The sequence below is a fragment of the Lacerta agilis genome, chromosome 16 (assembly GCF_009819535.1).
Source record: "Lacerta agilis isolate rLacAgi1 chromosome 16, rLacAgi1.pri, whole genome shotgun sequence".
Classification (NCBI taxonomy): Eukaryota; Metazoa; Chordata; class Lepidosauria; order Squamata; family Lacertidae; genus Lacerta; species Lacerta agilis.
In genome coordinates this window covers 28,714,400-28,731,431 of record NC_046327.1, presented here as the reverse complement: position 1 = coordinate 28,731,431, position 17,032 = coordinate 28,714,400, and the positions used below count along the sequence as shown (strand labels likewise).

General features: G+C 42.3%; 1 protein-coding gene across 9 annotated transcripts in view; it reads left to right on the top strand.

The window, feature by feature from the left end:
* The first annotated feature begins 4,452 nt into the window (after nucleotides 1-4,452).
* SUPT20H (SPT20 homolog, SAGA complex component) overlaps nucleotides 4,453-17,032 on the top strand; it is a 28,204-nt gene continuing 15,624 nt past the window's right edge. For all 9 annotated transcript variants that reach the window (XM_033173955.1, XM_033173951.1, XM_033173954.1 and 6 more), the window contains exons 1-12: nucleotides 4,453-4,551; nucleotides 6,782-6,817; nucleotides 7,062-7,120; nucleotides 7,578-7,644; nucleotides 9,102-9,228; nucleotides 10,092-10,195; nucleotides 11,286-11,402; nucleotides 11,528-11,581; nucleotides 13,226-13,365; nucleotides 14,753-14,909; nucleotides 15,007-15,063; nucleotides 15,758-15,829. In XM_033173955.1, coding sequence (XP_033029846.1) covers nucleotides 4,549-4,551; nucleotides 6,782-6,817; nucleotides 7,062-7,120; nucleotides 7,578-7,644; nucleotides 9,102-9,228; nucleotides 10,092-10,195; nucleotides 11,286-11,402; nucleotides 11,528-11,581; nucleotides 13,226-13,365; nucleotides 14,753-14,909; nucleotides 15,007-15,063; nucleotides 15,758-15,829 — 993 coding nt within the window. In that variant the 5' untranslated portion in view covers nucleotides 4,453-4,548. The remainder of the gene's footprint in view (nucleotides 4,552-6,781; nucleotides 6,818-7,061; nucleotides 7,121-7,577; nucleotides 7,645-9,101; nucleotides 9,229-10,091; nucleotides 10,196-11,285; nucleotides 11,403-11,527; nucleotides 11,582-13,225; nucleotides 13,366-14,752; nucleotides 14,910-15,006; nucleotides 15,064-15,757; nucleotides 15,830-17,032) is intronic.

Genomic DNA, 17,032 nt, shown 5'->3' with positions numbered 1-17,032 from the left:
TCTTCACCATGGTAACGAGCATTGTTGGGTTTTACAGTGCTATATTGTGCCATGTTGCAACACCAGTTAGATTCTACCTCCAGCTGATTGCAGAAAAGTAATGACTCAGGAGTGCCTTAGTGTGAAAGCAACCCAGGAGACAAGGACTGCTGTCATAATCCAGAATACAGACCTGAACCAGTTTCTTCATGTGCATCCGATTCAATGAGACCCAAGACTTTGGAATAGTGTGTCCAGGCTTAGTATGGACAGCAAAGGGAACAGCAATGTGCAGCCGTTGTTCACACATTCCTTGGCTTCATAATGTTGTTGTTGTTGTTTTCTAACAAGGGAACACATGGCACCTCACCTTAACTCTTTGGCGTGTTCACTGTGCTAAAAAATCCTGAAGGACACCCCCTTGCCAATTTTCTGACTAGCTAACTTGCTGGAATCTTATGTGCTATGTTCATTCCAAAAGAGTTAGTGCAACAGTTTTGAATGCTTCCATATGTGAGTGATTTCAAAGGCTTAATATACACACACACATTGTCAGTGCAGTTTAAGCTCCCTTTCTAAGGCATGACACAAAGCAAAGATAGCAATTTGAAAAAGAGGGGAAATGATCGGAGACTATAATCATGAACAGCTGTGCTATTCAGCACTTCAGATCAAGGGTGGGTGGCTAATTTATGAATTTGTCATCATCGAAATATAAAACAAAGTTAGGAGTTGTCTGTTGATAAGTGACTTAGAACCAGATTTGTCATACACATGGTCCTCAGGGCTCTCAAGCTTAACAGGTCATGTTCATCACCTGTACTTTTTCTACATGGTTGATATAATAACCATGTCAATTAAAATAGCACTCAAGCAGCCAAGGGCATACATTTAATTTTTTTATTTGAGAGAGTCTGTGCTCTTAATTGTGTCTCTTCTAATCTTCCTAGCTCCCAGGTCAAAATGTGAAGATGTGTACATGTCTTTGGCTTCTGGCTCTCAAAGGAGCTGAATAATCTGTTCCAGAAAATGGTCTGAAAGCACTTCTGCTTTCTGAACCACTGAAACCACATCTACTACTGAACCTGCACAGGTCTGAATGCAAGGTTGCCTTTGCTGTTCTTTAGATGGAAATTATTCAGAGAAAAAAACAGATTTTGATGGTCTGGAATGGGAAGGCTCTCCCCACTAATGGACTCCCCTTTTATCATAAGGGTCCACACCAATGTCATTGATGGCTTATCTATCCTTCCTTGCAATCTCTCACGCCGGAAGTCTGATTTTGCATTCTGTGTCACAAACAAGAGTGAGGGTCACCGAGGGCTGATACCGTAATGCAACAAAAGCAAGACTGATGCCTTATTCCATCAAAATGAAAGGTCAGGTCAAGCATTCTCCTATTACAGATCTTTTAATTATCGCTAGAACACTCTTCTGGCTGTAACACAAATAATGCATTATTGTTACTATGGTGTTATAGCACTGTGGCACAGTAATAAATTAACATTATACCAGCATGGTATTCTAATGCTTTACTTCTCTTTCACAAAGGAAAATAAAAAGGAAGAAATGTGTTTTAACTATAATTACATGTTTGCTTATGCCATGGGGATCGTAAAATGGAACCTACCACAAGGGTGATTATGTGCTGAATTTCAAAAGGCTGCTCAAGTAGCTTGGACATCCCACTTTCTCATCCGCAACAGCTATGTTATATAACCACTGGTGTTGATGGGTTAAAGTGTAATGTACAAAGAGTGCAAGATGGATGGGCATGCCCTCCAACATTTCTCTGATGAAAATAGGGACGTCCCATTCCATAATGATAATTTTACTATTTATACCCCACACATATTATTGGGTTGCCCCAGCACTCTGGGCAGCTTCCAACATATATAAAAAAAACATAATAAAACATTTTTAAAACTTCCCTATTTCCTGAAGAAGGCTCGGGGGGTTGGATAACTCCATACCCTCCAACATTTCTCCAAAGAAAATAGGGACAGCCTAAGGAAAAGCAGGACGTTCCGGGATCAAATCAGAAACTGGGACGGCTCCTCTAAATCGGGGACAGCCCTGGAAAATAGGGACAATTGGAGGGTCTGATATAGTACTGTTACTGTAACATCTACTGCACTGGTTGCTAGAGCACTTCCAGACACAATTTAAGGTGCTTTCAAAACCCTAAAATTTGATTTGGGCTATTTAAAGGACTACCCATATAGTCCTGTCCACCCTCTGAAATCTGCAACATAGAGCTGTGGCTGAGGCCTCCAGCTAGAGGGCTTCTTCTGTGGTGGCCCCATGTCTCTTGAACCCCCCTCCCCCCATTGTCATCTGGAAGCCCAGCAAAACTCCAAACTTTTAAGAAATGTGTTTCTGGTGGCTTTTATTGTTCAGCTGTGGTGATCCTTTTCAGCTGATTTCATGAACAATATGTTACAGAAAGGTGGAGAAAACACCTGCATGAGACCCTCGGGGGATCTGCTGGCATTCAGCACAGGAATAGACAGGGCAGTGCTAGATGAACTAGAGACATGATTCATGTCCTTCTGTCCCAAGTGAAAAACTATCCCTTACAAAATTTGTATTAGAACAAACCAAAATGCAATCCTGACATCTAGTGGGCAGAAAAATAACTTGTCAAACTAGTCAGCTGGTGGTTGAGCACATCCATCAATGAGAATTTGATGTACAGTAATTGATGTTGAGGGGAGATTTCCGAAATTTGTCCGGGATTTTTGTCCTGGATCTTAGGCAAGTCAATCAAAAAATTGTGGGTTTGTGGGCGTTTCTGTAAAAAATTGGAGCCTTCCTAAACAAGGCTCGTTTGGGGTGTCCTGGTTTTTACTTATTGAAATGTGGCAACCCAACAATGATAAATTGACTTTATGGGATAACCCTGATTGAAGATTGGAAGGCAAACATTTTTATGGAAGAAACCTCATGGTGCACTGACTTGAATGCCTCTGTGTTGAGCTTTTAAATGCCTTGGGGGTCCCCCCCCCCCTTTGTTAGCACAAAATAAGAGCCAGGTAAGAAGATAATGGAACTCCTCTTTTATGAGGCAGTGGTTAGGGCAGCAGTGGTTCTCAAAGGTGCCATGCTGGTGTGGCGAGAAGATTCAAGGCCAATAAAAGAAACATTTGAACATTTCAGTGTAGCACAGCATAGTATCGTATTGAAATATATCTATTATTTAATCTTTTCAAAATGAGAGCAAGAGCATCAAGTGATGCTGAGGACAATCTCCTCCTATAAATGAGATTACCCTTGGAGGCATCAATGGGCATGGGCATCAATGTAAATAATGATAATGCGCACTTCTCTTTGACATGGGCAGGCGGGAGTGGAGTAAATTAAGATTTTTATTGAAAGCGGTTCTCCGTGTGATTGCTACGTGTCTATGGAAGCTGGGTCTTTGGAACTGAACGAGCTCCCGGCGACAACAACAAGAAGCAGCAGCGCTCGGCCGCTTCCCACGTTTCCGTGGCAACCGCGAGCGTCCGCTGCACCCCAGCGCGCCTGCGCGGGTCTCTCTCGAAGGCCCCGGAAGCACTTACGGCGGAAGTGGGCGATGGAAGCGCCGCTCGGACAGAGGCGGAGGCGGGTAGGTCTCCCGTTCGCTTCGGGGGTGGGGTGGGGTGGGATGTAAAGGAAAGGGGTTGCTGAGCGAGGGGTCGTGCTGGGGCGGCAAAGCATGGGTACCCTCCACCCTACACACCTGTGTCCTCTGCATCGAGGATAAGGTGCGTGGAAGCGGCAGGGACCGTCCCCCGCCCCTTCCTCTCCCTCTCCTTCCTCTTCTGTTTCTTTTTTCTTCTCCTCTCCCCTCCTGCACATTTCTGGAGGGGTTACTTGCACGGAATTGTGAAGCTGCGGCGGCTCCCTCCGCAGCTGCTCTATAGGTGGCCATTCCCCTCGTCGTCGTGACATAGTACAGTACGTATTTGTTTCTCAAGCTTGGGTCTCCACTTGTTGTTGGACTACATCTCCCATCATCCCTGGCCAATGGTCCCGCTAGCTAGGGGTGATGGGAGTTGTAGCCCAAAAGCAGCTGGCGACCCAAGCTTGGGAAACACTGATCTAATTAAATGAAATGCAGATATACTTAATATCAGTGCTTTTTCCTTTAAAAAAATGTTTAGGGGTACTGTCATTTTCCTACTCGTATTGAAATACTGCCCCTCAAGGATTGATGGGAGTTGTAGTCCAACAACAGTTGCTGGAGACCCAAGTTTGAGAAGCCTATTAATTGTGCCTAGATCTTTAGCTGCTGCTCTTTTTCATCAGTAAGCTGCCTCAATGACCGGTGTGTATGTGCGGGGAAACCCCAGAGTCTTATCCCAGTCAGCCCCCCTTCAACCTCCATTTAGATTTTATTTTCCTGTTTTGATAAGTGCATAGAATTTAAATAGAATGCCTTACCTATTTTTGCAATAAGTGCTTTTCCTCTTCTCTCACCAATTCTAGAGTGCCTTAAACATGGATACAGGAAAGTGACAGCGCTCTTCTGTGCCCAACTCAAAAAACATCATTTTTGGATGTTGTCATTGGGCTTCAGTCGTGATGGTAAGATTTCTCTCTCTTCTGCTGTCAGATTCTGGTTTCTGAAATGCGTGCTTGGGATAGGGGAGAATAAATTAACTTCATCTTCTCTTTTTATTATTTGTAATTAGATTCAAAACATTGTGCTATAAGGTCTGTTCAGACCTTGGTCAAATTAAACCACTGTGTATTAGACCAAGAATGCTACATCTGAACCAGTTCAGGGCTTTTCAAAATGATAGTGAAATGTCGATAATGAACAGAGGAGCCAGATGTGCAGCGGCAACCTTTCTTAAGATCTTTCTTGAGGCTCCTCTCTTTTCTAGTGAACACTTGCAAGCAAGATGGCGTGAAAGGGTTATTTGCTGATGGTTGTGCAGTAGATTATACAGGCAGTGACCCATTTGCGCAGGGTGTTACGTTTTGGACTTCCATGTGCTTCGACCACACTGCACTGTTTCTCCCCTTTTTGTGACTTTTGGGGTGTCTTGGATTCAGACCAATGCACATAAGCACAGTTGCACACATTTTGGACAATCGTAAAATGGCCGTTGCCTGTATAGCAGGATATGTGTGAGTGCTGTTGACATGTCTGTTTGCTTCTGTCAGTCACTATACTAATAGTCTTGGATGGATGAAATAAAAAGCAAGGTGCAAATCTGATGGAAAGCTACTTTGAAGTGCTGCTACTAGTTAGTGACAGGACACGGGTGGCACTGTGGTCTAAACCACTGAGCCTAGGGCTTGCCGATCAGAAGGTTGGCGATTCGAATCCCCACGACGGGGTGAGCTCCTGTTGTTCGGTCCCAGCTCCTGCCCACCTAGCAGTTCAAAAGCACGTCAAAGTACAAGTAAATAAATAGGTACCGCTCCGGCGGGAAGGTAAGCGGCATTTCCGTGTGCTGCTCTGGTTCGCCAGAAGCGGCCTAGTCATGCTGGCCACATGACCTGGAAGCTGTCTGTGGACAAACACCAGCTCCCTCGGCCTATAGAGCGAGATGAGCACTGCAACCCCAGAGTCGTCTGCGACTGGACCTAACGGTCAGGGGTACCTTTACCTTTTACTAGTGACAAATGATGAAAAGCCAAGAACAGCCCATTTCATCACCAACTTTTCCAGTATTGCCTGAGATTATTAATACAAATATCTACATTTTTGTGGATATGGTTTAAGATTATTTTCCTTATCTTGTACTAACAAGCTTTATAGAGCACATGCAGTTGTGTATCTTACTATAATTAAAAAATCACATGGTCCTTTCTTCCAAGTTCTCCCGTCTAGGAAGTGAATTCTTAATTGTGATTAAGCATTAATGTTAACACCAGTGTTAATTGTGGATTAGGCTACCCAGGCTTCCTGTTTAACTGTTTCGAAATTACCGTTAGTTCTGTCTTGAGACCATATTTTCAAAACATAGTTTTACAGTGGTCTTGTTCAGCTGTAACCATAATTAACAACAGTTCTGACATGCTTAACTGCTAAAGGAAAAACTGGAGAATTTGCTGTCAAGGTGGGAGAGAGTAGCCTGCTCATGGTCTCTTAAGCATATGTCTGCATCAGACTATAGTGTAGGCATTGGCAGTTATACATCTGCTTTGAGGTAGCTGCTGCTGTCAAAAACTACAAGGTAAGCAAACTTGTGCTTGTCTCAAATATTGTCTGTGACTGGATGCTTGTTGATAACTTATTGCTTGCACTCAAGTCCTAATTATGTTTACTTAGAAGTCTGATTAATTTTAATGAGATTTGCTTCTAGGTAACTACACTGTTAAATAAGGTATTTGTAATAATTGGTCAGAACACTTTATCTGGTGCAAAAACGATAGAATTAATAAATAGTATATGATACTATCAGTGTTTGAAATTAGCCAGGGGCCAGGTGCATTTTATAGCTGAATATCTACCCCTTGTGACCAAGTGAAGATGCCCGGGTGCCAGGATGGCGTCTGGCATCTCCACCACCTGGTAAGTCATGCCTGGGGATCATTTTCACGCAGTAATACCCCATCCTGGCACCCCATCCAGTTCTATTTTATCTGCACAATCAGAATGAATTTCAGGAACCAAAAAGTTTTATGGCAACTAGGCATTCCGCTTTGGTGACTAACCCTGGTTTTAGGAACCATTTGACACCTATCTGATGTATCTAAGTTTCTAACACTGGGTACTATTTTATATCGGATGATATAGTACAAGAATCTATATTAACATCTAGTCCTGCTTTCTAAGAAAGGTCTTTTTATCGTTTTACAGCAGCAAGCTTTAGAACTTGCATTGGATCGTGCTGAGGTAAGTAGTAGTTTGTATTAATTGTTTCATTTAATAATCATCTGCATTGTACCAAAGTTTCCCCAGTTATTCAGAACACTGTACAGAAAATAAATTTCATAAACTGAAAATGTAATAGGAGAGAAAGAGATTTATCACTTACTTTTTGTTTAATTTAATGTAAGCATACACACTCCCAAATCCCCTAAAGCAGTTTGCATATCTGTGTACCACTAAGCTTATTTGTGTGGGGTTTTTTCCACAGTATATCATTGAAAGTGCACGCCAGAGGCCTCCCAAACGAAAATATTTATCCAGTGGGAGGTAAGAATTATTTTGTTGTTCAGTCGTTCAGTCGTGTCCGACTCTTCGTGACCCCATGGACCAGAGCATGCCAGGCACGCCTATCTTTCACTGCCTCCCTCAGTTTGGCCAAACTCATGCCAGTCACTTCGAGAACACTGTCCAACCATCCCATCCTCTGTCGTCCCCTTCTCCTTGTGCCCTCCATCTTTCCCAACATCAGGGTCTTTTCCAGGGAGTCTTCTCTTCTCATGAGGTGGCCAAAGTATTGGAGCCTCAACTTCAGGATCTGCCCTTCCAGTGAGCACTCAGGGCTGATTTCTTTAAGGATGGATAAGTTTGATCTTTTTGCAGTCCATGGGACTCTCAAGAGTCTCCTCCAGCACCATAATTAAAAAGCGAAGAATTATTTAGTGCCTCTTGTTTACTTCAGCAGAAAAAATGGTTACTGAATTGTGTTTCCTCTTCACAATTTTAGAAAATCTGTGTTTCAAAAATTATATGAACTGTATCTGGAAGAATGTGACAAAGAGCCTGAAATAAAGGTAGGTGGGACTTATTTGCCAAGCACTCGCTTCATGACTGTCTTGCTGGTGGTCTGCACTAGAGCTCTGATAAGCCCCACTTTCATTTTGTGAAACAAACAGCTATTTAGAATATTTATATACTGCTTTCTTTTAAAAAGCTATTAAAGGATTCAGCATTTTCATGCAGTGCCCAGTGTCAACTCAGGTTCTGACTTGGTGTTGAGAATGGGAAGAAGCAACACCTCCCTGAAAGTAAAATCCAAAAGCAGTAAGAGTCCAGCCAGGAGGTGTGCTTCTCCACATAGTTCTTCCCAGAGGCAGGTGACTAGATTGGAGGGTGCATGGTGGTTCTGGCCGTCATTGCTTTGGTGGTATAGCAAAGAGCACTTGCTTCCTAGATCTGATCTGAGAGTAGAGCAGATAACAATGTCTGGGTGGGATCAGGACTGCTCCTGCCGTGTAGGTCTTCCTACAGATTTGTTGGCAGGTAGAACTTGAGCAATGCTAAACGACTCCTTCCTTATAGAATCGACTTTGGAAACTGTGGCCCTCCAAATGTTGAACTCCCATTAGCCCCAGCCTGCGTAGCATATGGTCAGAGATGTTGGGAGTTGTAAGACCAGAGTTTCCCCATCCCGCCTATAGAAGGTGATGAGGAAAGCCCTCTTTGTGAGGGATAACCTAAAACCCCACAGCCCTTATTTTTCAGCACGAGGCGTCCAAAGGCGACTAACAGGAAGGAAATGGAGACGCTCTTTTGGGAGGCGATCAAGAGATTGTAGTTCTGGACAGGGCAAGATTCTTTGAAAATGCATTGCAGCAAACGCAAGCTAAAGCCTCGTTTTCTTAGCGGATAAATGGTTCTATTAACTCAGGAAAGTGGCGGTGTTAAATTATTTTGAGAGATTCAAAGCAGTTCTTAAAACCTTCACATAAATGAAGGTGCACCAGCTTCGTTGAATAAAAGTAGCTGGGGGGACGGGACTGCAGAACCGGTATGTGCTGCCCTGAGTTCCGTGGAAGAGAGGCAGAATATACATGTAATAGATAAACAGTAAACATAATTATTTGTTACTGGGAAGTGGAGTGGATAGGAATGGTTGAAGGCAGGACGAGTATAGTAGCGGGTGAAACTGTCCTTCTGGGAGAGAAGTCTCCTATTCTTGGCTCCTTCTGGGAGAGGAGTCTCCTCTTTTTGGCTCTACCTTCACCAGGAGAGCAGAGTGAATAATTTGTCCTTAGGCTTTTCTCAAGAATGTTCCAAAAGATCGAGCCCTTCCCTTTTTGTTTCCTTGCCTGCAACCATTAGTTCTTCAGCACATAGAATGAAATGTTACTTAAGAAACCGAGGTAGACTTGGTAAGGTAATTATAGTGAATAGCTGCTCGTTTCCGTGTTCATTATTTCATGTTGTTAGTAAACAGTGTTTGCCCCTGGATTCGTTGTTTTCCTGAGTGTCGCCTATTTTGAAACAGAAGCTGAGGCGAAATGTGAACTTGTTGGAGAAGCTGGTTTTGCAAGAGACATTGTCATGCCTTGTAGTGAACCTGTATCCAGGAAACGAAGGTTATTCGCTGATGCTGAGAGGGAAGAATGGGTCAGGTAAAGTTAACACTAAATAGCTGTTAACCTCCTGGTTGTGCCTTAAAATAAACAGTGCTTCAAGTTGCTGGCTTTATTAAAAACTCTTTTGTGCCATTACTGTCTTTAGCTGAGAGTAAACCTGTTTAAAGCCTGATATGATCTTCTGGTTTTCTGTGTAGTCTGTGTGCCTGTTTGAATTCTTCCAGCTACTGGATTTTGTTTTACTTAGTAGAAGAAAGACCATAGCTGTCTTTCTCTTGATCGGCGTGGCTAACCAGTGTGCCCCTGTCCCCAGATTTTTTCGTCACGACCACCCTGAGTTTTTTCTCACCGTGCCCTCAAAGTTGTCATTGAGGGGGAAGTATTTTTTTGCTAGATAGACAGATCAACAGACTGCTCCTTGGGATCCTCCACTGCCACAATGTACTACAAGGCCTCTCTGAAACGCATCCTTTTTAAAAATTACTGACTTCTCCCATTTATCCATATATTAAATTGTTCTGATCACACCTGTTGTGATGCCAAAAGTATTTTTGTGACCACTGCCCCCGAGGCTGTTAAAAATGTGCCCTTTACGTTTTCTGGCCACGTCCACTTTTAAATATTTTGGCTGCGCCCACTTTGACATGCCCCCCCCCACGAGAGTTGACAGTGGGGCCTTGACTAGAATGAAGGATGGCCACCCCTGTTCTAGATCATCCATTCATTTAAAACATTTTTAACCAGCCTCTCCTCAGTGGGAGGTAGCTCGTTGCGTATCAGAATCACAATTTTGTAAGTTAAAATACGTATTTCTTCTTTTTGCCAGGAAGGAATAATTGTGAAAGCAAATAGTTCACACCCAGATTCATAGTCAAATGCATTCTTTGGTTTTAACGCAGATTCAGAAACCATTCGGCTTCCTTATGAAGAGGGAGAATTGCTTGAATATTTGGATGCAGAAGAGCTGCCTCCTATTTTAGTTGATCTCCTGGAGAAATCACAGGTTTGAAAGACTTTGAAATGGTGTTTCTGTTTTTGTTTTAGTGGCTGGTGGGTAGTGGAAGCAACAGTAACCATATACAGTAGTAACTATATGCAGGGGGGGTTGTCTACCAAAGTGGCTGAACCAGAACTTGTCTTGCCATGCTTGCTGAGGCTGGTAGGAGCTGTGATTCAGCAGCCTTTGGAGGACCAAGGGTTCCCCATTCCTGCTGTATGTACTATATGTTCAACTAACTGATCAAATTCAGTGTTGAAGCAATGATTCTTCAACATCAACTTCGTTGGACTGGTCATGTTGTGAAGATGCCTGATTACCGTCTTCCAAAGCAACTACTCTATTCCAAACTTGAAAATGGAAAGTGCAATGGTGGTGGTCAACAAAAGAGATTAAAAGACTTTCTCAAGGCAAATTTTTAAAAATGTATAAACGCCAACAACTGGGAAACACTTACCTGTGAGTGCTCCAATGGGAGAACAGCCTTTACCAAAGGTGTCATGGGCTTTGAAGACACTCAAACTCAGGATGCAAGGGAGAAATGTGCAAAGAGGAAGGCACACTTGGCAAATCCACACTGTGATCAACTCCCGCCCAGAAACCAATGTCCCCACTGTGGAAGGACGTGTAGATCCAGAATTGGCCTCCACAGTCACTTACGGACTCATTGTTAACATTGTGTTTATTGAAGACAATCTTACTCGGCTACAAGTTATCACCAAAGAAGGAGGAGTATATGTTCAACTAACTGACCAAATTCGCTATCCTGCCTGGAGACCAAACTACCATTTGGGTTCTAAAACTATGATTACAACATACCACAGTTTGGCATAATGTCTAAATTGAGCACTAGTATAAAATTACAAATTTCAAAATTTATGAGCAAAGCTTGAAAAATATTTATAACTCTTAGGAATATGCACCAGTTTTTACATAATTTGGTTATTGTCACTGTTAAGTTATATAATAACAAGAATAAATAATACATAGAGGGGTTTTTTAAAAGAGAGGAAGTATTCCCAGAGATCTAAAGATCTGTTTAGTTCCTGGTATATGGAGGTGGTGATAATGTACATTTTTGTTTGCTTTTAAACAGATAAATATTTTCCATTGTGGCTGCGTCATAACAGAAATACGTGACTATAGACAATCTGGTAATCTGAAATCTCCAACATACCAAAGCAAGTACATACTTCTGCGCCCAACAATGCAGGTAAACTTGTGTTTTCCAGCTTTGGTGTTGCTCTTGTTTTTTTTTAAAAAAAACACAATCCTGATGCATTGTATTTAGAAATCCTGTAGTTGACAAGTAATGAAAGCTTTGCCTCATTTTTCTAGACCTTGATTTGTGATGTGCATTCCATTACAAGCGACAACCACAAATGGACGCAGGTAACAAACGTAGCAGCTAAAGGAGTTGGTTTCAGTAGTGTGGTAGTTTCCTAGTATTATGGTTTATTCTGATGGTAATTTCTGGTGCAATGTGGTCTTCCAACTCCAGGAAAGGCCAGCTTACTCAGTTGCGTAAAAGTCTACTAGGAGATGACTAGGCCTAGGTCTCAGTAAAGTGGCAAGGTTATGTCTGGGCTCTGCTAGAGGTCTCAAGTGATTTAATTCAGTGCCATAGATAGATAGATAGATAGATAGATAGATAGATACAGTGGTGCCCCGCTAGACGAAAAACTCGCTAGACGAAAGGCATTCGCTAGTGGAAGGCTGCCTCGCAAGACGAATTTTTTTTTTCGTCGCACGAAAACCGCTACTTTGTATTGGTGATTCGCTAGACGTAAAAACCGCTAGACGAAGATACTCGCAGAACGAATTATTTTCGTCTAGCGGGGCACCACTGTAGATAGATAGAAATTTAAAACCCCTTCAGATAAGAATGGAAAGCAAGCATGTTGGAGAAAAGGCTAGTTTAGAGCCTTCCCTGACATCTAATATTCTTTGTGCTGGAAATGTTTTGTATGTAGGAAAATTTGTGCAAGACCCGACCCTGCAGTTTGCCACTTCAGTGAGAATATGTCATAGTGAGTCGGAGGAGTAGACCTATTTTGCATGATTCTATTTATTAATATCAATATTAGGCAGAATCCAGAACATTTCTTCTGCAAGATCTGTTTGTATTGTGTTGGGGGGGGGGTACTCCATTTTCCTTCCCCTTTCAGGTTCAAGATACTCTTAACACCTCCCATGCCATTTGGGGGAGGCGGGCAAGAGCTGACACTCTGGGCATTTTAGGGGGTTGCCCACAAGGGTCTGCAGCAGGAAAGAGGAGGCTGAAAAGCATTGTTGCCTAAGTAGAATTCCACCTGACCCCATCTGTAATTATAATTAGCCACGCTCCGCCCTAAGGTCCCATTGATATGGTGGATGGCAGAAAGGGGCTTGTGTGCATGCTCTGATTCTTTAGTGATGCTCACATGTGCTCAAATTGGAAATCTTCCGAAGATTCTGTTAATAGAAATTTCGATTTAGATTATTGAAACTTTGGCAAGAACCACAGTAGTTCTGAAGAGAGGAGAGAGATGTCAGATTTTGGGCGATTGTGTTTGTTGGTCCCCTCTCTCAAACACAGTCTTAAGTCCCTGCGATATGAAAGTATAATAATCACTTACCGGTAGATTACAAGCCGAGAACAGCTATTTCACACTGCATACACTCAACTATCATGTATGTTAATGCCAAAAATACTGTTCAAATATTCACAAATACTGTTTAAAGTATTTGTAATGTGCAGCCAGTCCTATGCATGCTTATTTATTTATAAAAAATATTTATCTGTTGAAATGGTTTACCGCAACAAAACATAAAACTGTACAGTAAAAACCATATAAAAAGGTTAAAAACAGACATCAGTTAACCATTGTGGAAAGACGTACTTTAGTTGCAAGGTTTTCAGCAAGCATTCAAAAACTGGCACAAAGGTTGCCTGCTGTGTACTTGAAAATAAGTCCTATTGAGTTAATAAATGTTAGTAAATGTGTATAGGATTGTAGTCTTTACTGCGATTTTAGAACACTCTCTGTATTATAGGAAGACAAACTCCTGCTAGAAAGCCAACTGATACTGGCTACAGCAGAACCTCTTTGTCTGGATCCTTCGATTGCAGTAACTTGCACAGCAAACAGACTTCTCTATAACAAGCAGAAGATGAATACTCGCCCAATGAAAAGGTTTGGGAAAGTCATAATCTACTGGAAATTGATTTATAAAAAGTCTGGTTGAATGGAATAGGCAGCTTTAATGGGGGAAAGTCGTTTGTTGTTAAGTTTTGAAGAACATTTTAGTTGACCTTAAAAATCTCTTCAGAGACCTGGAAAACTCTGTAGAAATTTCCCCCAGAACAAACACCATTAACATTTTGTTTGGAGCAGAACACATTTGTGATGAGCAGTGATCATTTAAAAAATGAATCACTCAGCAGGCCCTAGAATTGCATCGCTGGATAGTTCTTTTGAGTGAATGCAAGCTTTAGAGCATGAGTAGGCAACCTAAGGCCCGGGGGCCAGATGCGGCCCAATCTCCTCAATCCGGCCCACAGACGGTCCGGGAATCAGCATGTTTTTACATGAGTAGAATGTGTCCTTTTATTTAAAATGCATCTCTGGGTTACTTGTGGGGCCTGCCTGGGGTTTTTACATGAGGAGAATGTGTGGGATGCGGGTGGCGCTGTGGTCTAACCCACAGAGCCTAGGGCTTGCCTATCAGAAGGTCGGCGGTTCGAATCAGAAGCGACTTAGTCATGCTGGGCACATGACCTGGAAGCTGTCTGCGGACAAACGCCAACTCCCTCGGCCTATAGAGCGAGATAAGCATGCAACCCCATAGTCGTCCGCGACTGGACCTAATGGTCAGGGGTACCTTTACCTTTACACCAATCGTTATTACCCCTGCCCCCACTAAAATAAATTCAACCCCTTGGCTGAGAGGTTTCTTCTGTGAAGTGATGTGACCAGAGAGTGTAGACATGGTCTTCCTTAATTCATTATCTGTTGTACTTCACCTAGAGACATCTGTGTAGATGATTATTAGTAAATAATAATAATTAAGCCCAAGCTCAGCCGGTGGCCTGTTGCCATGACAGAAATTGAAACCTCATTTGCCGCTGGAAAATTGCCCCTGAGAAGTGACTTCCCATTTCCATTTCCAGAGAAGTTACACACAAAAATAGTGACTGCTGTTTTAGGCCCTGTATGGGCATTCCTCTTTCCCCATACAATGTCCATTGAAAGAAATGGCAGTCTTCCATCACATACCATAATTTCTCAGAAGCATTTCAGGCTTCAGCTCTGCAGGCTGGCAGCTCAGTCAATCCAGTGAGTTGACATTGGATTAACTAGTGAAAAGAGAAATATTGACAACTCACTGGCCGTATTGTCTCTTGAGAACTGGTACCCCCTTCCTGTATATCTGGTATCGGACTCACAGTAAATTAGATGCCTATCCACACAGTGCCTTGCATGCTGGATTATCTGCTATGCCTGGCCACTCTAGCAAGCTTGTATGAAAATTGTCCAAACTGCCTGTATTCTTTCCATTAATATTTTCAATATTTTACAGGTGCTTCAAGAGATACTCCAGGTCATCTCTGAATCGGCAGCAGGAGGTGTCTCACTGTGCAACACCACCGCAGCTCAGGTTGTTTGATTATTTGCAGAAAAGAAAGGAAAAGAAGGGAGCCCAGCAGTACGACCTCAAAATTTCCAAAGCTGGAAATGTATGCACGTTTTTAAAAGACAGCACATTAGATAATTACTCCGATAGTTATTCCGATAACTATTGTTCATTTATATATTTGGTTTCCTTTTTTCCAGTGTGTGGATATGTGGAAACAGAATCCTTGCTATTTGACGGCGCCGTCTGAAGTGGATGTAAGTGCATAGGTGTCTGAAACATGCTGAGATGAGTGAAGTTTGTCATTCCTAGGATTGTATCCAAAGCTGTCAGTCTACTGGTGGAGCTCTGGCCCAGGAGCTTGTACATACAGATCTGTACATGCCAGTGTAATCTCTCGGCTTCTGAAGCATCTTGTTCAAGAAGTTCTGCTTGTACAAGCTGGCCTACAAGCAGAACAAGTTCAGTACTACCTCTGCTTAGCATAGCACCTGGTTGGACGTCGCTCTTTTGCCATTCTCTTCTGAAAAGAAGACAGATCCCAGACCACACGAATAAATTGGCTAGCTTAAGAACAAGAACATTTAAAAACGAAAACTTCTAGATTTGAAATCGGATTAATTACACCGTTTTTGTGAGGCCTTTTAAAATAAGTGAACATGTAAGAGCCATTATTTAAAGGGTGTGCTATATTTGAAGAGGGTGGGATCTGTCAAGGTACAAACTGGACTGAAAACATGTGAGGTTTATAATCATGCCTGTTTTGGGAATTATTTTTTTCTCCCACTTGTAAGGACCATCATAACTCAATAAACCCTAATTAGGATTGTCTTGCCTTAACTCTCAGTATGATTATAATTTTTTTTTCAATTATAAGGACATTTACACTCCTCATCCACATCTTTAATCTGCTCTTATTTTAATTTACTGATCTCTTAACTGTTTCTGAAGGTGGAAAAATATGCCAAAGTGGAAAAATCTATCAAAGCTGATGACTCACAACCCAGTGTCTGGCCCGCTCATGTGAGTAATAGTAGATTCCTTGCTAACCTTTTCGATAATTAAGAGACTTCTTGTTCCAAAAGATAGGAACATAAAGAACAAGCAGTGCTTGAATGTGTTTAGGTGAGTAAACGAAGGCTCTAGGAGTCATTTCAAATTGTTATTAAGAAATACGGGGAAATGGGTCTTGTGACTTTTTCAGGAGTGTAGCTACATGGCATTGAGAGGTAACTATGCTGTTGCTGCTGTTGATCGTGCAACTAAAACCAACATAGATCTGTAGTCTTCTCCGTTCAGGAGTCATGTCTCATGTTGAGCCTCAGAAGCTGCCTCTGAACTAGGGTGTTTGATCAGTTAAACCTCCCAAGTTGGTGGGATTGGTACCAGTTTAAAATGTGATTATTATTTTTTTAGCAAATTCAAACCACTTTGTGTACTCCATGTACTTCTCATAAATTATGTGGTCAGTTGCCCTGTGTTGTTTCATTTCTACCACCATCCCTTCTCAAATTTTTAAAATACAATTTAACTCAGGGATTTGATTTGCCCCGATTGAAATGAATGAGAATCTGAAACCATTAGATTGTCTGCAGCAGCTTCTCAAAATCAGGGTGGAAAAAATAACGACTTTCCACCCATATCGTGAATCCTGTATTTTTGTTGTTAGACCTCTCCCCCCATTTTTGTAGGTTCCCCCCCCCCCAGTGCATTATTGTGGTGATGCCTAAAGTCGGTGCAGGTTCGGTGAAATCAGTAGACAAATTGGGTAGACAAGGATTTTTCCTTTGCCCAAATTGCTAGCCTATATTGAATGTGCCTTGTATGCACATTGAAACCCTGTCACAGCAGAGCTGCCTTTCTGATGTTTGGCTTCAGTAACCCCAGCAAGGAGGAGGAAGTTTAAGTCTTTGCTGTATATGAAACTGCTGAGATTAGAAGCATACAGGTCTGTATCTGAGCTGCAGAACAAGTTCTTCTGTTCACCATTGGGACAGGAGGAGTAGGGTAGACTCTTACAAAAGGCATGGACATTTGTAGTTTCACTTAGCTGTGTGGTTAACTTGGGTGGCAACTTTGCAGCTGGGGAAGGATGTCACCTGGCAAGAGTTCTCTTGCAGCTCATTACCGTAGCTGCTTTCCTCTGCTTCCTAAAACTGCTCCAATAGTGGCCCATTTGGAGACAGGCCTAAAGGCACTGATACTCTGGTGCAGCAATAAAACTGC